Raw genomic sequence first — 26,251 nt, forward strand, 5'->3', positions numbered from 1 at the left:
TATCATTCCACGAACACGAAGTCGCGGGCAGAGGCTGGTGTAGAAATAAAATATGTAGCGAACGGTAAATGTTGAATCACAATGGAGTAAGTACATTTGAATGTACCATTGTTGATTTGGTTAATTGACCATTCATAAAGAATTATCATCATAAGAAATGATGATGATCCGTCCGGCCGATTTCGTCCATGGCGACCACTTCGACTCCTAGTTAGTTCGGCGTTCGTGCGCCCCATGATGGCTGACGTAGCTGATCTTCGAGGTGAACCCCTGCGCACATTGAGGGCACGAGAGGACACCAGGTGCGCTGTGGTAGTGAATGGGAGCAGACTGGCATGTTTTCAGCTTATCGCGTTTTATATTTTTTATAGCAAAGACATAATCTCTATCAATGGTTAAATGTATTGCAGTTAGTTGATCCTTAGCGATGTTAAACATGCAATCCGGTGCAACGTCCAAACATTGATAGTGAGAATGATTAAAATGGAATGAGTTGTCTTTATTGTCACTATAATTGGACAGATGATAAAGTAAGTTTTTACTCAGCGCAAAATATACACCATTTTATATAATTTCTTGTAGTTCTTGTGTAATTAATGTCTTTAAGAAGTATGGGAAAGCGACTAAATGCAAAGTTAATGAAGTCGCGAGCAAAAGCAATAGTTATATGATTAAGCTGAAACGAGTTGTCTTCACTATCTGTATAATTGAAGAGATCATAAACGAAGTTTTTATGTCATTGTTAACATTAACGTTGCATTCATTGTGATTAAAGGTCTTGAGTTAACGATACAAAAACTAGAACTCATAAAAAAGAAGGTACTTTATTTATTTATAGCATGTTCACAAATGATGAAGATTAGTTATGCTCTCCGAAGTTCTCGAAACAAAAAGAAGCTTGATGTTTATACTCGGGATGTATCAATGTATTATATCAACACACATATTAAAAGCTCTCTATGATGCGTTAAAAAACCGCAAATTATAGCCAGCATAAATATAAACCCACGTTCGTATTTTAATGCCTTTCATTATGTAGCAGTCACATAAACTACTATTAAAAGCACCCTTTATCATCTTTAAAGCAGCCAAAGATTTCAAAAGTAAAGATAAGCCCGTTCATATAATTCCAACCGAACGTTCTCTTCTGGCGAATGCTTCAACGAGATTGGTTAATGAGTTCTCATCACGCGCGCGATTGGTCACAATTATTGCACACTTGGCTCGCATTTGTGCACATTCGGTGTCAGACACCGCGAAGCTGGCACCATTCTTGTTGCTCGTAAGGCCGTAAGGGTTGCGAATTAATATATAAGTCAATGGTAGCAGCGGTGAAATACAGAATTGAATCCGTCTGATCGATTGCGATATTTGCGATTATGTTTGTGAAATTGTTACATTTGTCACCGTCAGCGAAGGACCACGCAGATAGTGCTTTTTACGAGTACATGATTTTAGTTACATATATTTGCATAAGCAGAGACACACTAATCGTTGTCAAACCTATCTCGCATTCAAATAGTTCAGTTAGTAGTGGTGCTGTTGGAATAACGCATAATTTTTAAACCCCAAGATTTACTACATGTTTTACATTGCCACTCATATTTTGTTCGTGATCAGGCGTAGCTTGCTGGAGAAATTCGACTTTCTTGGATGGCGAAATAAAAAATCCGAAATTTAACGTGCTTATTCTTGTAATTCTAAATGCTTAATCTACGTGTACATGTTTTAAGGAATTGGGGTAGAGGGGGACAATATGTCGTGACGTAGGGTGACGAAGACGTATATCGGGCTCCGTATTGGCCGCGATATGTGTGACGCGACATACGCAATTGTATCGCTCCGCCCAAAGATGTCGCGGTGGGTCTCGTACGGAACATGCCCCCGGCCTTGAAAGATCTGGCTTTCAAGAGGATTCTTGAGCTTCTCTCCTCTCTTCATCTGGCTGAGACACCAAGGGGCAGATTTTGGTGTAAGCGCGTCTTATGATGCCGGATGCGGTACGGATGTCTGCCACTCTTGACACACCGTCTCTGCCAGGGATAGTCTTCACGATGCGTCCCAACTGCCATTTTAGTGGAGGCAGATTATCGTCCTTTATAAGTACCAGTGTGTCTGGCTTGAGGATTTCACAGTGGCTCCTCCACTTGGATCGCGTCTGTAATTCGGAGACGTACTCTTTGGACCAGCGGGCCCAGAAATGCTGCCTAATCTTCTCCACCATCTGGTATCGGTTGAGTCGATGAGCAGGCGCGTGCTGAAGGTCCTCTGAGGCGGGCGACGTCAAAGTACGACCGACGAGAAAGTGCGCAGGGCTCAGAGGAAGAAAGTCGTGCGGATCCGATGACATGGCGTATAAAGGACGGGAGTTCAGGACGGCTTCAATTTGGCTTAACGCCGTGCTAAATTCTTCGAATGTGAGATGAGCGTTTCCAATAACACGGCGTATATGAAATTTACATGATTTTACTCCAGCTTCCCATAGGGAACCAAAATGGGGCGCGTAAGGTGGAATAAAATGAAATTTAATATTACTACTAGTAGCGTAATCTATGATGTCAGGACTACATTGCGACAAAAACTTGGCAAAATCATGCATTAAACCCACAAAGTTCCTGCCATTATCAGAAAATATTTCGTTAGGCTTGCCGCGTCTAGCTATAAAGCGTTTGAGAGCTAGGAGGTAAGCGTCGGTGGTCAGATCGCTGACAAGCTCTAAGTGGATGGCTCGCGTAACAAAACAAACGAACAAGCAAATATATGCTTTAACAGTTTGAGCACCTCTGCCTTTGCGGTTCAATATGAAAACTGGCCCTGCATAGTCCACGCCACAAGTTAAAAAGGGATATGTAGGCGTAATTCTCTCCTCGGGTAGGTTTCCCATGAAAGGAGTAAGGGTTTTCCCTCTTAATCGCTTACAAATAACACAATCATAAAAAATCTTTCGCGCGAGGTTCCTACCACCTAGCGGCCACCAAGCATCGTGCAGTTCAAAAAGAAGGGCTTGAGGCGCGGCATGTAAAAGTTTTTTATGTTCGTGGCGGAATAATAAAAGCGTAAAGTGATGTTTGCTTGTTATTAATATCGGATGCCTTTTTTCGTAAGCAAAGTATTGCGAATAACCAATACGACCGCCGACTCGCATGACGCGATTTTCATCGATAAACAAATTTAACTTACTTAAGTTATGCTTTGTTTTAATTGTTTGTTTATTAGTCAATAGCTTGTACTCATCTGGGAATGATTCCAGTTGAGACAGCCTGACCAATAAATTTGTTGATTCCCGCAGTTCCTCGACGCTGATACGGCCCGTACGCTTATTATTCTTATTGCGCGCGTTGTGAATAAAACGTAAAACGTAAGAAGTGGCGTGTATCATGCGCGAGAACTGAGAAAACCGCTCGAAGGGAAATAACGCCGCTTCTGTAATAGCGGTAAGCGCTAAGTCTACGTTAGATTTAACCTCTGGCAGTATATCGTGTGAATCGTCCGAATTCGGTAGTTTTGGAATATTTTTAGGGTCAAAATTAACATCCTGCAGAAATTCAGATCCTTCCCACCATAAACTGGATCCAGCTAGGTCTTCTAATCGGACGCCTCTCGAAACTAAGTCAGCTGGGTTAACTTTACCGCTGACGTGGCGCCATGGAAGCGCTTTGGTCAGTTCATGGATCTCAGTGACCCGATTCTGCACAAAAGTTTTTAATAAATTAGGTGACATGCGCAACCACCCTAAAACGCAAGTAGAATCGGAATAAAATACGATGTCGTCAAATTGGCAATTAATACTACGTATGACCTTGTCATATAATTTAGCACCTAGAAGTGCGCTGCAAAGTTCTAATCGGGGCGTACTTAGGACTTTAATTGGACTTAATTTCCCCTTTGAACATAACAATCGTGAGCATACTTCCATGTTATCATTTATTGTGCGAATATAAATGCAAGTGCCATAAGCAACCTGTGACGCGTCTGTAAAGATATGCATTTCTATGCGCGTATAATTACTGCTACCCATTACATAACGCGGCACACGGATTGTGCTTAGAGCAGCTGATAACGCTCTAGTAAAATCATTCCAGGTGCGCATGACGTCAGAAGGGACTTCGTCGTCCCAATCAAGTTTGAGAAGCCATAAACGCTTGAGTAAGACCTTGGCGAGCATAATTGTCGGACTCAATAAACCTAAGGGATCATAAATTTGCGAGATATGTGATAAAATAATGCGCTTAGTTACTTTATCATTGGTTTTCATCAAATCAAGTTGCGAGTTAAAATAAAATTGATCATGGTAATTATTCCATCCTATGCCCAATGTCTTTGAATTGCAGTCTTTATCGAACGTTAGTTTAGTTTGCGCGTCAGACAGCAGTGCGAAATTAGACTCTAACGACGGCTCGCTAAAGTTGAATACCCACTTTCGTAACGGAAAACAACCCGATTGCAATGTTCGCGCGGTTTCATTGCATAATCGCAGTAATTCAAGTTTACCCTGTGACCCAGTTATCATGTCATCTACGTAAAAATCCTTGTTAATTATTCTTTTAACGTCGGGATCGGTGCATTCAGTGGCTAACTGTTTTAAACAACGGACACTTAAGAAAGCTGCCGACGCCATACCGTAAGTGACACGATTTAAACGATAAATTTGTATCGGTTCGTCGGGGCTGTCGCGCCAAAGGATTAGCTGAAGGTCACGTTGATTTTCTGCCACTAATACCTGACGATACATTTTGGCTACGTCCGCGCATGCCACGTAACGATGCTGCCTAAAGCGTAAAAGAATCGACAGAAGGTCGCCCTGGATTGCGGGACCTACCATTTGAAGGTCGTTCAGTGATGTACCAGAACTAGATGCCGCACTAGCATCAAAAACTGCCCTTAATCGTGTTGTTGTAGATTCACGAAAAATTCCATGATGTGGCAGAAAGAAATGTGGTGAGTTATATGAAGAAACTTTACTCATGTGCCCTAAATCGAGGTATTCGTGCATAAAGTCTGTATATAATTTTTTGAACGTTTCTGAACGCTGTAATCGTTTTTCCAGCGCCAACAAACGACGTTCAGCTTGAGGATACGTTTCTCCTAGCATTTCGGGTGGCTGCTTGAGTGGCATGCTAACACAGAACCTTCCTTCGCTGTCGCGCGTAGTGGTGCGAACGAAATGCTCCTCGCAAGCCTTCTCCTCATCAGACAATGCGTCCCGAGTGGTAGGTACCTCCTCAATCTCCCAGAACCGCCGTAATAACGAATCTGTTGTTTGCGTAAAGTTACATTGGATATGGCCTTCAATGCGTGCGTTTAGATTGATAGGACCTGCTACTACCCATCCAAATTCGGTATTTAATAAGTAAGGACCGTTACGTAGTTTTATTTTTTCCATCGTAAACAAATCCCAAAACTTATCACCACCTATTAAGATATCGAAATCTTTGTAATCTAAAAATTGCGGATCTGCCAGTTGTATATTATCTGGAATATCGAATTTTGCACAATGTTCATATACCACTGGCATTGATGTATTTATTTGCGGTAAAACAAAACAATGTAAATTTGTAGTGTAGGCGTTAATGCGCGATTTTATTTGGACATTGCAGGTTTGCGTACACTGCGTCACGGTACGCCCTACACCGCTTATTTCGTGAGTGGACTGTACTAATGGTGCGCCTAATAAATCACGTAAGGATTCTTTTATAAAACATCGTTGCGCGCCGTCGTCAAGTAGAGCGACGACAGTATGCGGTTTATTATTTTTATCAATCACGTCGATAAGAGCGGTTGACAACAAGACCGGCCTCAAAGCCGGGCGCTGCGAAGGAATTCGCTGACAATGCGCATTGACCGACACGGCGGCGGCCGAACTGGATGCAGCAGCGGCCGAAGTAGGTGTAGCGGGGGCCGTGACGTCAGCGGGGGCAGGGACGCGAGTGCACTCATCACTAGGAGGATGGATAATCGAATTGTGTTTGTTATTACATTTGCGACACGGGCCGAATACGCATGACTCCACGGAATGACCCGCTCGTAGGCAGTTAGTGCATAACTTGTTGTCGGCAACAAACTTAAGTTTAGATTCGTAATTAGTATCAAGAAATTTGACACAAGAATAAAGTGGATGACTTAATTTACACATGGGACACGCGAATTTTGATTTGTGTTGTGATTTTTGTGGTTTGCTGTTGGTAGAAACATTGCAGTGTACTTTGTTGTTATTGTAACTATGAGTGGAGCTAGGAGTGTTATATTTTTTGCTTACTTCGTGCTTATCGCGTACACTCGTACTCGTACTTTGTGGATGTGATGCCTGCAATGTTTCTAACATATCTGCACGGTTTCTTAAAAACTGCAATAAATCATCCAATTTAATCTTCATCTGAGTGTCGCCGCTCGTAAGACTACTTTTATGTTGTTCCCACTCGCGTTCAGTGGTTTTATCGAGCTTTGACACTAAGATGTAAATAATTAAAGTATCCCATGACGATACAGGTTCGCCTAGGACCTTAAGAGCGCGTAAATTCTTTAATGTTGTGTCAATTAACTTTCGTAGAAGTATGTGCGATTCTTTAGGCAGTGACTGAAGCGAAAATAGTGCCTTGACGTGATTGTGAATCAATAACCTATTGTTATTGTAGCGATCAAGAAGGAGCTCCCATGCCACCGCGTAGTTACTTGTCGTTAGTTCGAGCGCTTCTATAACTAACAAAGCACTACCAGTCAGTGATGATTTTAGGTAGTGGAACCTTTGGATGTCACAGAGATCCTTCGAATTGTGAACTAATGATAAATAAATATCCCTAAATGCGAGCCAGTTTTCATACGTGCCGTCGAAAGAGGGGAGTGATAACACTGGCAGTTTAATTGCCTTCATTGTTGTGTTTTGCGAAACAGTGGGACTTTTGCTTTCTGTACTATTAAATTTACTTAGAATAGACTCGGCGAGGGCTTGCGCACTGAAATAACCATCCTCAAACTGTTCTCGTTGCGTTAACTGGTCTTCGAGATTCGATTCGAACACATTCGCTTCGATTTGAGTTTGAAGATCGTTAAATTCAGTGTACAGGCTCTCTGCTCCTTGCACGCGTAGTTTTAAATTTATTCTACAAGGCTCAGTTAAAGCGTCTAAGTTATCGCTACAGTTTTGAATGTGGGTTGCGAACTTCGTCAGTCTAGCCTTTATAATGCCACGTTTTTTAACCAATTCGCGAACATGCGGTTCAATTGTGGCATCACAGATAGCCCTAGCCGGCGATTTCTCGCGTGATTTGTTTGGTACTACGATATCACCTGGTCCCATTTTGGTTAGGTTTAGTATAGAAAGCTGGAGTACTCACGTGTGGACTTTGGACCCTGATGCAACTCCGCGTTGTGTAGCGGCGAAAAGGTGTCCTTGGGTACCGGTCACGCAATGATAACTCGTCACAGGCTCACTGGAATTGATTAAGCACGGCATTAAGCAACTGAAGACAAAGGGTTAGGTATAGGGTGGCTGGATGTCCGTACCGAAATATGCGCGTTTAAAATCGTTGGATATCCAGTTCTCGTCCTACTGGTAACCGCAGTTTCCAAATTAGCGCATCCTTGGGTGTCTTCTTGCTGCATACGCGCCTTCCGTCCAAGAAGAAATGTCGATGTGCGATTTCTCTTCCAAAGGTGCTGCTTCTCAATAACCTCTCAACTCGTACTCGGCGATTGGCGAAGAAGTCGTTGATATATCCGGCTCGAAGGACCAATATGTTCGTGATCAGGCGTAGCTTGCTGGAGAAATTCGACTTTCTTGGATGGCGAAATAAAAAATCCGAAATTTAACGTGCTTATTCTTGTAATTCTAAATGCTTAATCTACGTGTACATGTTTTAAGGAATTGGGGTAGAAGGGGACAATATGTCGTGACGTAGGGTGACGAAGACGTATATCGGGCTCCGTATTGGCCGCGATATGTGTGACGCGACATACGCAATTGTATCGCTCCGCCCAAAGATGTCGCGGTGGGTCTCGTACGGAACATATTTCAATCTGACATTGACGAACGACTCCCATTCACAAGCTGATGCTAAAGTGTGGTAACTGTCAATATAATATTTCTGGTGCACTTTCGCGTGCACACTATAAGCACTCGTGTGGCGACGGAGCCGAAACCACTCGCTCACGTGATAAGGCGAATTGGTCACGGTTCGATACTTTGATGGCCCGTTGGCAAAATGATACAACTTAGAATTATGTCTTTATGAGATACGATCTAAAATATGCTTGTATATAAATGATCAATAATAAGAATACAGACATTGCAGTACGTTTCAAAAATGCACTTAAAACTTGAAAAGGAAAGAAATTAACTTATTCAACTGTCACGATATTTATTTAACATCACACGGACAGTTCCTCCATCTTTTGTATATGCATATTTAATAAAGTTAGTGTATAAATATGATTTATTGGCGTACGCTACGTCATTTATTGTATCGTAAAGCGACTATGTAAATGTTGCATTTAGAATTTAAACAAATCACACAGATAGATATACCGATATTCATACATAACATTTCAGAACGTAAAACGCCCGGAGACTGCTAAAAGGCTAAAATTTTCTACCGTTCTTTGTGACACCACGTCAAAACACGTCGGCGCCGATAGCTTCAAATTGGCAGTTAGCAGCTTTTAGCATTGCTCCTTCTGAATTATTCAACCGGGCCATTGTTCGTTATCGATGTTTACGTACCGAATACAGCGCGAGCAATAGTGGCGGTCACATTTTTAGATAAACTATTTTGCTGAATTTATAAGTATTTAAAAAAAAAAAAATTTAATTAATAAAATTCCCGTGAATCACGACCATATCAAAATATTTTATACGGGTTCCTCACGGAAATTTATTCGAAAACTCACTCGACATGATGATATCGTGTAGATTTTTGCCGGTTGATTGATCGTAACAATGTATTTCTTTAACTTGATTAGAAACTTCAATAGTTTTCCACTTAATTTAATTATAAAACTGATTTTAAACATAAAAGTAACCCTCAAAATATTCTGTTTTCTCAAACAAATGATTTGCCTCAGTAAACAAATACACAGAGGGATTGTATTTTCAATAGAACTAATAGGTAGGTTGAAACGATCGCTTTGTGTAACTTCCAGTCATCCACAAATCCTAAGGCGAAGACTACGCCTCATTACAGTCCACCCAACGACACGTAAAGCCCTCCGTTCAATGGCAAAAGCAAATCAATGTCATCGTGACTACGCCCTTTCCTAACCTTTTATTGAGTATGTGTTATACCTTACAATGTAGACTAGCTAATATAGACTCTGTATTGTGATTATTGTGAAGCATAAACAAAGACTTCTTCTAATAAAGTTAGTGACGACACATTTAATAAATTACCATATCCATCTCTGGGGAGGAGGGGGGAGGGGGCAAGTGACAATCGTTTATAGGAAATGCCAATGGAAACGTAAGTTCCATAAAAATGATCTAAGTTGGTCCTTGAATAAAACGAAATTGATATTGAAAATTGAAATAAGCTATCCCGTACCAACAATTTTTTTTCGTATATTATAATATTTTACTATTGTAGTATTCGTAATTATTTTACTATAGTTATTTACGATACAAGTGCAGAAAATATTAAATTCGCAACGAGCGGTGATAAATTACAACACGACCGAAGGGAGTGTTTTAAATCGACATGAGTCGAATTACCTATTCGCACGTGAATCGTACAATGTTTTACAGTACTTACATATGGCTCATTCCCGCACACGTGCGGAAAAGTTGCACCATATGTACTGTAAAATATTTTTCACACCATTGTGACAAAAAAACTCCTATACCTTCAACAACACATGTGACAACGGTAGACAATTCATCGGATGCTCCAATAATGTATAGAAATGATCATGTGACCTACCGTCGCAGGATCCCGATACATTTTTAATTTTCAAATGGCATTTGTCGGTAAGCGATTATAATCTTGGGAATCCAATTTTATTGATTATTTGAACTTGCGAAAAGTGGACCGCAACACAAATGGAGAGATCGCACACTGTTTACTGTATGTACCTACTTACTCGTACAATCGAACCAACAAATTTGTGACCCACCATAGAAAGTTTTTACAGTAAGTGTTATATTAATTATACTTTTTAAAGCAATGCAATACCAATGACACATTAAATGTGAAAAGGTTTCAAAGTGGGTCAACAAACAAATTGTCCGATACCCTTTAGTATGCTCAATCTATAGGGCATGTGTTCTGTGGTTGTGACATATGGGTGATGAATAGTTAGTGGCTGTATTTTATCTACTGACCGGCGACGGATTCGTCACGCGAGTACGGACATTTGAGTCATTTATCAAACGCAGCCTTTGAAAATTATGTTAGCACGCGTAATATAAATATTTCTAAGGTTCCGTTCGTTAACTGGCATGGTTTGGGACGTGCCCGGGTCCTTAAACTACGTCCAAAAGAGAGGTATATTGTGAATGTCATCTCGCTTTGTGTGGTAGGGCACAGCACAGCGGATGTCATTTTGTCATCTAGAGCAGAGCCCAACTGGGGAAATACCTCCACCTTACAGAAAACAGCAGTCAAATAACACTAGACCCTACTGTGTTGCGTATGGTGAGTAAGGTTGCCAGAGCTCAACGAGGGGGGCGGGTTTAGGGTCGGCAACGCGCATGGAACTCCTCTGGAGACTGCTTACCATCAGGCGTGCTGTATGCTTGTTTGCCACCGACGTAGTATTAAAAAAAAAATGGTTGCCGAGGAAGGCCAAAATTTGGCATGACTATTTTTAGAGGCTAGCAGCATGGAATACTTGTATTATGAAGCCAGAATATTAGCAAATTGGCCTTTGCCTGATGAGGTACCAAAATTCTAGTTTCTTAACAAAAATACTATCGCAAATATTCACATTGGTTGGGGTGGATTCAGATTTTCAGTTAGCTAGAAACGAATGAAAATTCGTTAACCTCTTGACAAGACAAAACGCAAAACTGAAACTATTCCGAACAAAAGTGCATGACAGTCGTCTCTTTCCTCAATATTCCACGTACGGCGGAGGGCGCCGAGCTAAATGCCCGGCAGAAATTTTTATGTTTGTTTTTCATTTGTCCGTTTTTTCTTTGTTTTTTTTTTTTCAATGTAAAACCTGTAGAGTTTATTATCATTTAGTCAGTCTATAATGAATTCGAAAAAACTGTAATTAAACAAAAGAGTTAAAAAGAGTTACGGCCCGATTCGAACTTTGAGCTACGTCAAACATTTACTAAAGATACGATATGGATTACAAAAGTGACGCTTTTGTTTGACGAAACGTCACTTTTGACACTGACATATCTAATCCATTTATTCTAATTATTTTAAATTAAAAGTGGTAGACGGTTCAATATAAATCCTACCGATGAGAATAATTGTATAAATAATTGGTTGTACTAATGTGTCTGTAATAATTACTATTTTTGTTCTACGGGAAGTTTCTCTCCTAATAATTATCTGCCGAGTTATGTCAGTCCATCGATTACAGTTGTTGCAATTCACATTCAATACACAGGACAACAATGTTGGTAAACAAATTATACCATCCGAAAATCGAACTTAAAACTATTACTTGTCCAACAATAGCCTTAACCCTCTCAATGCCGAAATGTTGGCCCGCCCAAGCAACCTGAAGCTTCTTGAATTACTTATGCTGTTTACACTGGCTACAAGACCGGTTCTGGTGAACTAGGTCGCTCGTTCAGACTCGATGTGAATCTGCTTTATTAAAATATATAATATGGTCACAAACAATTATATAGCCATTTATACCTTCTAATTAATCTTTCTTGTGTTTTATGTAGAATTGACATTAGCATAAAAATTGTAATGTTGGTTATTTAACATTTTGCTTTAATAAATGAAGAGATCTAGTGAGGTTTGAAGTAAAATATCCCATAATAGTGAATATTTCATCTATAAACAACTGTCCAATAAAATGATATGTCTGCGTCTAGCCGCCGCTATATTGTCCAATAACGAACAGCAAAATGGACGTCACATACACACCTGGTATTGTATATGTATGTAAATAATTCAGGAAGTAAAACACAAGGTCTTTAGAGACTATACGAAAGAGTTATGTTATTGGCGGTACTGTAATGTGAGAAATTTGGGTCAAGGACGTGACATTTCTTACTCGAATATGATACAGATAGTACAGATAGATTTTCTTTTCTCCACGATATTTAAGGCGAGTATGATTTTTACAAAAAAGCGGATATATAATACCTACACAGACTGTGGGCGTTATATAACCGACTAAATCAAGGAGTCAAACGATATGTAAGCTAAATATCATCCAAATGGTGTAGTTGTAGGCGTAAAAGGGTTGACACCTACGTATTTTCCGACACTGAAAATTATGAAGCGTCTACAAGCCCTGAAATAACCTTTCATGAAAATTGGTTGGCCCTCTATAAATTAATTAACTTTGCAATAAGTATCTTCTTCTTCGTCACGTTGTCCCGGCATTTTTGCCACGGCTCATGGGAGCCTGGGGTCCGCTTGACAACTAATCCCTAGAATTGGCGTAGGCTCTAGTTTTTACGAACGCGACTGCCATCTGACTTTCCAACCCAGAGGGTAAACTAGACCCTATTGGGATTTGTCCGGGTCCGGTTTACTCACGATGTTTTTCTTCACCGAAAATCGATACTTTGCAATCCTATAATTAAAAAAACACTGCGGAAAAGATATGTTAGTTTAGCGCACAGATTGGTTTTACTCGTAAATTATCTCCTGAGATTCTGAGAAGGGAAGATGAAGACTGCAAATAGAGTGATCAAAATGGACTACGTCACGGGTGAAAAATATCTAAATATAGCCAACGGTACGTTAGTACAGTAGGTACCTTCCTGATTATTCAACTTCTCGATAATATTAATCCATACATCGAAATTTATTCTTATTTGCTCACGTCTACATGTAACGTAATTGATACATTTCCATTATACACGATGTTAGGCATTCGGTCACATACAGCTCGATACTCTCGATAGATTTGCCACTCATGCACAGACATATTGAAATCTCGTTTTAATAAGCTAGACGGCTGAAGCAATATTACTAAAGAGGATTAATAAACGGTGAAGGTCACCGGTTTAAGGCATCTTTCAATATAAACTTGCCTTCGTTTATAAATGTTAGATTAACACTGATTTAAACTTTCACGTTTTTAGACAATGTTAAATTATAGAAACGTGGCTTATTCGCGTACTGAGTTTTAAATTTACTTCCGACGTTTCGAGAACGGCGTTGTCCCCGTGGTCTCGGAAAAGACTGGCTAAAGTTAACATCAACATCTTCCATATATTAGATTAACAAATAAAAATATAAAACTCAACGTTAGTATTATTAACCAGTTTTTTGTTTATTCAAACATGAGAGAGTATTTTATATTATAAGGACCACTATACCCGCTTAATAAGAGCTTACGTAGTTAAATTAAAAGCTACAGTCGAATGACCGCCTGCGAATAAACATTTTAGTGCTTTCTCTAAAACGTAGTGTAAATACTAGCCGGACGCTTCTCGCATATATAATATGTATCAAGGCTAAGTTACTTCAACCATCTTAATTAAGTCTACTCTAGTGGCTGAATGATCGTTAAATTTAAAGTGCCTAGTCGCTGTAACTCCTTTGGTAATTTTGTATGATGACTCATTTAAGATGTTAACCGACAAGGTAGTAAAGTGTGCAGATGTATGGGTGTCGTGGTATTATTTTGCCCGGGTTATTACGGCGGGTTTATGGGGGTGAGTTTTACGTCTGTTCTTGAGGGAGCCGTTGCTTTCAGATTAATTTGCTGGGGTAGCTTGATCGGCGCTGTATTATTCGAGTTCTATGCTGGATCATGGAATTTTTCTTCTAGGCGTCTTAGTAGACCTACTAAAACCATTGTTTAATTTATTAAAACATTTTTCTAACTTATCTCTAAATTAAGTTTCTAATTTGAGCTCAAATAACATTAATTAATATCTTAAGCCTGTTCATTTTGGCTGCGGATTAATTCATAATAACAAATTATGATACTAGAAATAGTTTTCTTTCAAAGGTGCCGAATATTTAATATAAATCAAAATTAAACTAAAATGTGCAGCCGTAGTATGCCGTAAAAAATTAGGAGTGGTATTTTTAAGATATATAAGTATTCCAAATGATATTAACATTGTATATTTACGAGTCTATAAACGTTGCGACACCTTTAAACATCGTAATATTTTTATTGCAGCGTAATCTTTCATTTATCATTTCGACTAGAATTCGGCATCATAACCTGTTTACCATAACTATGATGTAATAAATACTCTACAAAATTTACGATGTTTTTAACCTTTCAACAGCCAGACAGTCCCAAACTGACTAACTCAATGAAATTGTAACAAATATTGACACTTATAGTATTTTTTCAAACTCGATAGGTAGAGTGACATCTCCATGTAATTTATAAACTAAAAACGCGAAATCTCGAAAAACTTTGTTGCATTGACAGTATTGACACCTGTCAGCGTACACATTTCGAAAAATACTATAAAATATGTCATTTATATACAAGAATAACATACTTATGCAAGCTGAGAGGCAAATAGAATCAACACAAAATATACCACAGTGTCCAATAGTACTATCTATCTGACATACATTGTCACACCCGGGTACCTAATCCATTCAACTCTTGACACAGAATTAACAGTAGGCCAAAGAAAGCGTCAAAGACTTTGATCGCTCTCGTAAGACGATTAGACGCGAAGGACACGTAACAAAAGGCAGTTAATGATGCGTCCGACATTTCGTCACCGCGACGTGTCGTCATACTGTCGCCCGACCCGACCGACGACGGGGACTATTCACAGTGCTATGAGAATAATAACTTAAATCTTAAGTTGACCCGATATGTGACCATAAAAAAAATCAAATCTCAAAACCGGATAGCCAGACCCATTCTTTTTTGTAATTGAATTTATTCTTTTTAATATAAATATTGTAGGTTAGGTATCAAACAGCCTCCGTCTGTGCTTAGCAAAAAAATTACCCCATTTCTAGGTATGGTAGGTATGCTATTATGCAATCACAATCATCCTCTTAACATTAGCACAGCTTGCAAAGCCTGGTCAGATTGGTAAGAATTGACACATACTACTTTTAACGAATGTGACTTACATGACATTTGACCTCCCAACCCATTTTGTTGCATGCTATTGCATAGCAAAATATGTTTTTGTACTGGAATTTTTACTTACCACCTATTGTACCATATTTTATGCGAACAAAGGACTTTGTGCTGGGAGGTTCTTCTAGACTTTACCGGGATTAGTCAGGTTTCCTCGCGATATTCTCATATGGACAAAACCGGAGATCAGACTTAGAATGGTTTGTCTGCAGCGATGCGCTATTAAACCGCTGGGAATCACACCCTTGGTCGGGGGACGCACTGAATCATTTATTATCTATCACGCCGCTCCACGCAAACCCCGACTGCCGAGCATATTACAATATTTTACGAGTTATTATTACCGCGCAGGCTAAACCGCAGTTGGGGTTGTGCAACCTGAAGATCTTTCAATCCGTGAATATATGCGATTTTACACTAATAAATAATAAGTTACTAATCCGATTACAAATCTATGCAGATTTGGTTGTGAAGGATTTTTATTATGTTATCGCGCAATTAGTATACATTTATATCTTATAATATCAATAAGACATACCGAACGCAATAACAGCTATAGAAAATAGCGCAATGGATACATAAATATGCGTTCTTTAACGGTTACGCGGCACTATCATAAAAAGCAGGCGCATTACCAAAGTTTCTCAATCAAATTTCATGGCAGGATTTCATAAAGGCCGAACTACTTGAAGCAACCCAAACAAACCTATTGTGCATGCACGAATGTGGACAGGTATACAAATTGACCTAAATAAGCTATTATGCAAATACAAGGGCTGAGCCGAAAAAATATTGGATATCTCCTTCGGCTTTACCTGAAAAATTGGAGATTCCGCAAAGTGGAACAGAGCGCCGGGTATCAAATGACTTATACTTTTGTTATGATAATGCGATTCTGAAATTAGCCACCGGGATGGGGATTGGTGGAAGAATCGTCTGACGTGAAGTTTCTTTACTGAAGAAAAGTTCACTGGCGAACACGTATTGTAAAAGAATTTTAGAATAATAATGTAGAATCCTAGACAGTAACATCTCTTGTTCTTTGTCGTCACATTCTTGTCAGAATGGTCGTGGGCGTCATATCAGGGCTGGTGGCAAGCTTCACAATCCGTCGCTATTCTTCCCGTACTGTATCCCTTCTTGTACATTCGTGGAGTGGTCCATTGAGTGCATTTTTTTATAGGTCTGACCAACTATTATTGAATAGGCGCCTTGTGCCTTCGACTTTTCATTGCACACATATATACATAGGCACATATTCTAGTTAGCCAACGGGTGCGGTTAAATGTAAGAAAATAATTTTATCATCTTACTAGGATCCTAGACATAATACGTATAAGTAATTTCAATAGCCCACCAGGAAGAGACGTGGAAATTCGTCGGACATTATGTTTCTTTACTGAAATCTATTTCACGATTCGGTTATATTATGGTAGGGGCATTACACGAAGGTCTACATTGTCGGGAACGCGTATGGCATCTACCTTAATAACCTGCAGAAATCTATATTATAGCAAGCAAGTGTGCAAAAATAATATCAAATCTAACCATGCAAAAAATAACAAAATTGAAAATTAAAGACATTATAATAAATATGCAATTAGAAAAAGTCTTATTCAGTCAGTGTCTATGATCCCAAAATAGGATCATAGATAGTATAATACGTATTCCGATTACTGGTTCCAGTGGCTTACATAAGAGCCATGGAATTGGAACTAACATGCAATAGAGTCAGCGCCACAAGGAAATTAAATCGAATTTCTGCTTGAACGGGCTGTGTATCTTTGAACCCTTTGAGCGGTATGTCCGTTGTGATCAAACGGCGTACTGAGGAGATCTCTGGATACATTGATGAACAAATCGAATGTGGGTTACTTATAGAATATAATCTAACCATTTTTTAGGTTTTAATTTTAGTTTTTTAGGTAGTTTTAATTTTAGGTTACTTTTTATTCTAAGTTTGTTTTTATTTAAATGTATAGTTGATAATTAAAATAGTACTGTTATATCTAAAAAAAAAAAATCTAACCATGAGCCCGATTAAAAACTTGTTCCGGACGTTACGATTTTGATGCAATATTGAAGATTGCTCACGCTGATTAGTGTATGCAGTGAGATGCACGCCAATCATTAAGACGATTGTCCGGGTCGTATCAAAACAATAACAAGTTGTTAAATCTGAACCGTACTCTAATTCTGCTATAGCGGACATTTATCATCGTACTGTTAAAATTCCTACTCCACCTGACTTCGTAGTTTTTCTTAAACCTTTATCATTTATTAAAACTTCTTAGAACCTAAAAACCTCCGAGAGTATACGAGTACGTTCTGAATTACTAAAGTAAGAGATTTAGCATCACAGTCATCAACATAAACATCAAGAACTAGACTTCCCCAGAGAAACTGCAAAGAACCATAAACAAAATGGGACCGAGTCCCTAATATTCTCGGGCCTACAACTCGAGTCTACATATTTTAACAACCAACGCCGACTTGGTAACAACTTGCAAGTTACACACTATTTATGGCGCTTGATATTATCAGTACCAGCCTGCTTTTGTTTCAATGTCACAGACATTTCGCAACGTTAAATTGTTTGTCAGCGGCGAAATATGCGAAACTTGACTTCCAATAATAATGGCTGGCAATGTACGGTCAGCAGCAGAAGTATCTATACGAATAAACTGCTCAAAATGATCTGCACTAGACTCTACTAAAGATAATATAAAGCGGCTTAATATGAAGTAGTTATGTATATTAGGGTGACTATCCATATCCATAGATACAAATTAGGTGTCAATACGTAGACGTTTGAATTGTGAATTATCTGTCTTTTTTTTCTAACTATAAAATACTACGATATACATTTTCTATGCAACAAATGAGCGTTACATATAATTTTATATATATTTTCCTATAGACAGTTACTTCGTAGATAATATAAAACAGACATTACAGTACGTCTAAGCTCATTCTGTACCGACTATGACAGAACGTTTGAAGTATTATTATAAAAATCTTATTTTCATTGAAATTTGAATTTTACGGTAACACTTTCACATATTGTCACTCTAGCTATCTGCCAGACTAAACTAATTTACTAATAATTTAAGTCTAAACTCATCTCACTTATCTTTTCTTTGACGTTGTCTGTAATCTCATTTAGGACGTGATTTTAAATACCTATACGCTTTGTCAACCTGAATAATTTGTTAGCAAACTAAATTAATCCTTATGAATACTACATTAAGTACTCACATGGCGCCGGGCTAGGTGGCTCTGCGCAGATGCCGATCGATTTGCTAGGATCGTCGATCAACGCCTGCGCAATTTGGTAGTCGCCGAGCTTCGTCTGGATCTGCTGGCTTTGGCGATCCTTGTTGCCCGTTACCTGAGTATAACAGAATAACATACGTTAAAAAAATTAAACACCAATAGGTGTGTCAAAATGAAAGATATGATAAAAATATTCGCCAAGATTACGGACTAGCTAATATAAACCCAGCTATAATCCAAAAGCTCCCAACAAGGGTCAAAAATTAACTCGAATATCTGCGTTCAGGTGTGACTATTATTTAAATTTTGCAGCACTAACTTTGCTCTCTCTCAGCTCTAATTTTACAGCTCAAATTGAAAATTGGTATTGATACCTACTTAATTACGGATTGAACTTGTGGACCATAGTTGTAGTACTGGGGCCCATTTCTCGAACGTTATTAGTATAATATTATTAGTGTATTGCCATGGTAACCCATACGACTTGACAGTTCGTGGGCTAATAGTATTAGTCTAATACCTTTCGAAAAATCGGCCCCTGGGCTATATGTTATAAATATTAGTTGGGTGGTTTTACGGTACGAGTCCAGTTGGTTGAACTTATTGGTAGGTATCCCAGAGTCGCGAGTTCAGTCTCGCTCGAGACGGTAAATTTTCCAAGTCGTCCTTTAATTAAAAAAATATGGCAGACGAAAAAGAAACAAAGACGGGTGTAAAAATCTCCTTTTTATAGTTCCAAGCCTCTATGGAAAAAGGAACCTTTATAGGAACCCTTCTTTGTCCGTTAGTCAGTCCCTTCTCAAGAGTGCGTGAAGATATCGAGTTGACACTAAAAACAATATGACATAGAACCTGAACTGAGAGATATGACAAATTCCTTCCAACTTCACTTTTAAACAATAAAAGTATGCCCCACCGGGACACATCGAGAGCATGTAGCTTCTCCAAACACAATTTGTCAGAGGTAGGAAATTGCATCGCGTCCTTCTCGGAGCGAGGTCGCGTCCTAAATGAGACTGCTCAATGTCGCGATGGACGGGGATATACTGCTTTAAATTGGGTCATATTAAAATAAACAAAACAAAATCACAAAATAGACGCAAGACAAATTGAAACAATTATAAAAGGATTAGTTAGTAAGCTTGTCTAAGGGATAAAATATAGAGTCCTTCTCTCGCACAATTTACACATCGATTGTACATAGCCTTTTACACCTCTAGGAGCAGTATTTTATATTTGTCTATTTTTTTTGCATTATTGTTCGTTACGGCACCACATAGCCTTATTAGCCCAAGTATGTGTGATGAGCCACATTCCATAATAAAGATAACTGTATGTAGAATAACAAAAGATATGCAAAGCATTACGCACATACACCGAGCAAAAAACACAATTAAACAGCAAAATGCGATCTCGTACTCATGGGAATGAGTCACAATCATAAATTGCATTATTTATATTGACACCTAACGGTTCACGGCAGCTCTGTAAGCGCACTCATTTATTCCAAGTGATTCATCTCTGTATCATCGGAGAGATACGCAAATGATGTCTATGTTTGGTCACGACGCTAACCCGTCTTCACAAGCTTAATGAAAAGTTATGTTATGGTAATAAAAGTAATATCGGAATTAAACCTCCGGGCAACGGTGCAGTTGTACCTACGTAGGGGTAATTGCGCACCTGCCGTCTAAGCACAGAGGGGTCTTAACAAGAATTGTTCGCACACAACCCTGGTATTAATCAACAATAAGCTGCTGGCAATGTGATATTATAAATAATAGTTAAGGTCCAAATTTAACTTAGTAAAGGGCGATAAAGAAATCATAATCGTAAAGCTTTTAACATAATCTACACATCATTTATGATGACTTGGTAATGATAACAAAAAAATTGCTTCTACCTATGACATAATTAATTTCCTACAGCGAAAAAAAAGCCACATTGGTACAATATATCAGGATCTGTCATTAGGGCAATTCAAACAAACGGCTGAAAACGTTTCAAGCACCGTCTAGTAAACAAAGCCAGTCTGGTAACCTTGACACATCTTAAATTCTCTAATCTTTTGAAGTGCAACCATTGGGTTTACGATCTCTCTATATAACTCACATAAATCACTATTAACGCTATAGAATGAGCATTGGAATACTTAAAAGTGTAACACGCATCTCCTGCCTTCATAAATCCTTAACCGAACCATCCAGATCATTGTGTAAAAACAATCGAATCGTTTGAACCTGTCTCGTTCCCACTATCGATGTTGTCAGTTTGTTTGTGAAGGACAACGATAGTGAGGTTTTTACCAGATGTCCGAATGATTGTGGGCCGACACGGCCGAGTCAACGCCCTGTGCGATTCTGGGGCAAACCCGTGGCGCCGAGAGGACGTACTTCAAGGAGGATTGTCCTCACATTCGCGAGACGATAAATATCAAAACCATTATACAGACAGGTGTTTCGAGAACAATGTGTTTATTTTAATAACATACAGACACTAAAATGGTGCGTCTACAAATGGTTTTGAATTTTAGTTTCAAGTTCATTGGAATTGGTGGAACTGAATTAAATTAGAATCGGCAATGTAGGTTTTCTCTTACAAGTACCGGACGTAAGTAAAGGTCAGCGATGACGAGAGTTCAATGAACCCGAGCATTTGCAAACAAAAATTCATCAGCACGATAACTCTTGTTCCCGAGTAACGATTTGTCACTAGACGCAGATACTTATAAATAAAGACTGCCAGGCTCCACAGAGGTAAGTTTCTCGTTATTGTTGTAGATGGTGTGACAAGAGGGAGATTTCAGTTTTAGTTATACCTTTTTAAAGTGCTTTAACAGTAAATAAAAAGCGTTAAAAAGAGTGAAAGAAAAGAAGGGGCAGAGAAAGAAGGAGTAAGTAAAAAGATGGAGTTCCCACCAGGATATTTTTTTTTTCAGTCAATAGTGGATCTCAAAATCATTTATTATTTATCTTATCATCCGCATTGGTGAGTTAGAGTAATATTGCAGGACGTTATTTTATCAAACATCCCCGTCCATAATAATCGATTATTAATAATGCATAACGTAATCAGTTAAAATAAGTTTTTGGCAAAAATTTCATTATTGGAACAAGCTTTTATCGCTGACTGTACTTTTCTTTCCACAGGCAACTAATACTCATCGAGCCAATTCTAAAATCCCCAAACACAATTAGGTTGCGTTGTTTTATCACAGACTTCCTATATCCACCTCTTGTCTCCATCATCAGATCAACTCGATGATACCACAATATTGCATTGTGACTTACATATGTAAGTATGCAAATTTTCAGCTCAATCGGAAACCGGGAAGTGGATCAAATTTAACTTGCAAGATTTGATTACAGACCGACAGACAACGGCATAGGTGAAACTAAATAAAAGCTTGTAAAGCTTTAAACTCGCTAACCGAGCTATAAATTAAGGTATTATATACTAGCATAAAATTATAACAGAAATTAGGTAAGATCAATACGGATAGTTGTGTCGCTGGCCTTCACATTGACGCCTGTTTACACATTGATTAGTTTATTGCGAGTTCATACATTTGCAACTCGCATCTAGTTTATTAGTGGTAAATGTATGAACTCGCAATAAACATTAATTAATGTGTAAACAGGCCCCAATGTAGCCAGCCACGCTTAACCGTATTGACCTTACGCGGATTGTACAGTCTATATTTTAGCAGTCCCTGCTAGACGCTCGCTCAAACGTTAGGCCGGTGACCCCACGAGCCACGACGCGGCGAGAGGACGCCCTAGGTGACTCCCTTCGACTTTTCAGGTAGGGCGCACTGGGGGTGCGATCTCTGAATTTGGGTTAATCGAATAAGTGTGTTGTTTGTAACACTTGATCAGATTTTGTAAATGTAAAAAAATCGTGTGGAATCTTTTAACTAAGCGAGACTTAGGGCAAGCTTCCACTAAAGAAAAGCGAAGAAGAGTGACGATGATGGATTGATTGTATATTTATATCTGTCTGGTAATAAGTAAATATTGGATTTGCAACCAACGCCTGACGACGACGTATAACTTTTTGACATGCTGTAGGTAGTGACCCTGCCTATGAAGCCGATGGTCCTGGGTTCTAATGAGCACGGATATTTGTTCCAGAGTCATGGATTTTTTATGGATTAATATTTATATAATTACTTACACTCTAAGAAAACAAGAAAATAAAATAAAAAATAAGGTAAAACAATATAAATGAAATAAATTAAATGTCACAACAGATTACATGTGTGGTAAACATTATTGACCTTATCGTGGGGGTCAATTTGTTTAAGAATGTTCTATAAATATGCATGCATTTCTGAATAATAACAACATTTAATAATTCAAAACATTATTGTGACCTGAGTCTCATTTTGCTATCATTTTCCGAGTATTTTGCATAGGCACGACAAAGAAAGCTATTCCGTAAACATTGTAAAGATATTTTCACCCTTTCTCCTTTCACCTGATGTGATAGCAACCCATGTGCAATTCTCAATAAATATATCACAGTCTTGGTCTGAATCAAATGAAAGTAGAAATAACTTATTAGGTACAGATTTTAAAACTTCGAATGTCCTTCCTAATATATTCAACCTTGCCCTATTATGAACTTAAATATAGATACAGAAGGTCCTTCAATTAATAATACCTATATTGCATCTGAATATCAGGAAGTACCGTCTTTGTTAAGCAACAATCTTGAAAGTCGCAAGGAAGATATTCCTTCAGGTTTCACGTATACGAGTAGGATGCCTGTCTGTAGTGTACCAAGTATTAAGCAAGGTTGATCTGACCTCCTTTAGTAAATATAACTTTGTGTAGTCTAAGTAACAATGTGATGACCTTCACGACCTGTCTGGCCTAGTGGGTAGTGATGTAGTGACCCTGCCTATGAGGCCGATGGTCCCGGGTTCAAATCCTGGTAAGGGCATTAATTTGCGTAACGAGCATGAATCCTGAGTCATTGGTGTTTTCTATATATTTGTAAATATTTATTTATATATTATGTGGCCTTCGGCCCCAATTGGTCTGCTTTATTGTGAAGGCTCTCCTTTATATATCCTTTCCTACAAATATGATCTACCGCTTAACTTTCTACTTTAATAACACGTTTGTCAAACTATAATATTTATTTTAGCAGCGGTGTCTAAAATTGGACATGTGTAGCAACTAAATAGTATATTTTTTTTCGATTGGGAAGTCTTTTTTACCTTTCAGTCTTAAAAGCTTAGATAAAATATGGTCACGTAACTAAACTACACATTAGTATAGTCAGTGTCAGACTTAATTACGAACGTATGAAACTCGATTAACGTAATATTTATATAAGACACGTTCGAAAGTTCGCTTCATTTTATTTGCTCCAGTCTAAATAAGATATCTGAATACGCTTAATTGTTATTGCTCTGGAGGTCAAATTATACTAGAGTAGGATTTAAAGAGAAATATTTTGCGAATGAGGTAGATAGGGGGTAGTGGAGGGGGGTTAGTAATGAGGCCGTCTAGACGCCGCTTGGGCATGTTCTACACCCTTGACGAGTTCAGAAAGACCAGTGTAACCGTGACCTTTAGATCCCTTGCCAACTATCAGAAATCTGATTTCCTGAGAGTCCTGAGTGTTCTACACAGCATGCGTTAGGAATCTTGTGCAGCAATATTAGTATGTATTTGTATTGTGCTCGCATTGTGCTATCCACAGACTTTTCGGTTTATACTTGGTACCGCGATGATTTAACTCGGTATAAAAGGCCGTGGAGACAAAGCGGATGCACATGCATTGACCTACTTGTAGTCTGAAGGCATGCGATATTGATATATCCTAACTAGAAAAGGTCCTTGTCTATTATTATGAAAGTACCATTAGCCGTAAAGTGTATGGCGACTTTATCAATGAATTCATACATAATTTCTCCATGCCATTTCGAAGCTCACACCTGAAAGGTAACCGACAGGACCATACAACTAAGCCTCAGCAATCCGTCGGTTTGTTTGTTTTTGTCTTGACATTTCGCGAATGCTTAAAATGTTAAAAAGTAATCGCAGCTTGCTAAGTTGTTTATTTGGCTATTTATAATAATTGTAGACCTCTAAAAAGTTATGTATGTAGTATGCATTTACTATAAACGAGTAATATACAAATTGACACACGATTTTATTCTGTAACCCAAAGGTTACCCGGAAGAAATCACTATTGTAAGATATGTTGTTTTCCTCAACTTTTCAGTAGTTGTTTATTTTTTATTGAGGTGTACAAGAGTATTTTATCTACCTAATTTCCTGTAACACTAACGCCCACAAGTCATGATGTAATATTGTCTAGGTTTTCCTATTATCTTATCTCTCAGAACACGCACGTTATATAAAATACGTTACATGAACTACAAATATGTTATTTTTACGATATATTTACGTCATTGTGCATGTTATAAGCTGGAAATTCCTGCATGGAGCTGAAGTGTCACCGTTTTATTTTATCAAAGGATATAAGAGTAAATTAAGTTTTATCTTGATTTTATTATATCTCATTATGCGACAGATACTTGTGACAAGTTTCATATAAATATAGATTGTTGCACAGTCAACGACCTTTATTGTTTACTTTAAATTAGAGATATTATTTTTTAAAGAATTAGTGCATATTACCTAGAAATAATTATAGGCGATTATTGGGTTGGTGTCTGACGAAAGAAGCAGATATTGTGTTAACTTATTATACTAATAATTGCTTTATTGGTCACGAACCGATATCGCAACATAACAATCTAAATGATGAATGTTACAATGTACATAACAATATGCCCATGCTTTTCATTGAATTATAAAGTGTATTGAATAATTGTTACTTATTTATTCCTGTTATTAAAGCTGCAGGCTTACCCACAAATTACCCGTTGTATTGTAACTTGACCCCAAAGTAAGTATATTATAAAAATTGGTTATACTAATAATTTATAGCAAATATGCAATACACATTTTTCTAATTGAACGGAAAAGTTAAACTCCTGGTTCCTAAATATAAATTTACAATATCTTTTCCCTCACTGTCAAGTCAAGTCAAGTCAAAATATTCTTTATTCAAATAGGCCTAGCAACAAGCACTTTTAAATCGTCAAATTTTACAAATATCATCTTAATCTAAATATCAGAGCAATTTATTGATGCAGTTATTATTGTTCTAAAAAAAACATTGAACTATTATAGATATGGTAAACTTAATAATAAGAATTTCACAAAAAGATCGTCATACATCAAAATTGTATAAAAATACTAGTCTAGAACTTTTCTAGAATAAAATCTAAATGTCAAAAAATACGGTATATATATACATTGAATTATCAATTTCATCATTAATAACATAACAATAAATAATTCATTCTTTACAATCACACTTAATCCCACGGTGTTTCATCATTCATGTAGTCTTGTGTGCTATAATAGGCTTTAGAGATAAGCTTACGTTTTACATACGAGGGTCATGCCAAAAGAAATTAGATACTCAAAAGTTACCGACTTTATTCTTTATTACAGCTATCTATTTTTTCGAAGTAGTCACCGTGAACACGTATACACTTTTCCATCCGTCTAAACCACTTAGAAAATACCGATGACCACTCTTCTTTAGATACCTCAGAAATTTCATAATTATACGCAGCCAGGGCATCTTCTTTGTTCTCAAATCGCCTTCCTTTTAATTTTTCTTTAATTTTGGGAAATAAGTAAAAATCGCAAGGGGCTAGGTCGGGGGAATA

At 38.1% G+C, this 26,251-nt stretch overlaps 2 protein-coding genes across 4 annotated transcripts in view; both read right to left on the reverse strand.

Moving 5' to 3' along the window:
* Window positions 1-26,251, reverse strand: part of LOC133524981 (AF4/FMR2 family member 3) — a 320,144-nt gene that overhangs the window by 110,107 nt on the left and 183,786 nt on the right. For all 3 annotated transcript variants that reach the window (XM_061861155.1, XM_061861154.1, XM_061861153.1), the window contains exon 4: window positions 18,469-18,601. In XM_061861155.1, the coding sequence (XP_061717139.1) occupies window positions 18,469-18,601 (133 nt within the window). The remainder of the gene's footprint in view (window positions 1-18,468; window positions 18,602-26,251) is intronic.
* On the reverse strand, window positions 1,677-4,281 carry LOC133524979 (uncharacterized). The gene has a single exon (XM_061861152.1). The coding sequence runs from the start codon at window positions 4,253-4,255 to the stop codon at window positions 1,907-1,909; it is 2,349 nt and encodes a 782-aa protein (XP_061717136.1). The 5' UTR covers window positions 4,256-4,281; the 3' UTR covers window positions 1,677-1,906.

Source organism: Cydia pomonella, chromosome 14 (genome assembly GCF_033807575.1).
Source record: "Cydia pomonella isolate Wapato2018A chromosome 14, ilCydPomo1, whole genome shotgun sequence".
NCBI lineage: Eukaryota > Metazoa > Arthropoda > Insecta > Lepidoptera > Tortricidae > Cydia > Cydia pomonella.

Excerpts from the sequence above, each read along its gene's own strand:
- LOC133524979 (XM_061861152.1), bottom strand. The coding sequence starts at position 4,255 with ATGAAAACCAATGATAAAGTAACTAAGCGCATTATTTTATCACATATC.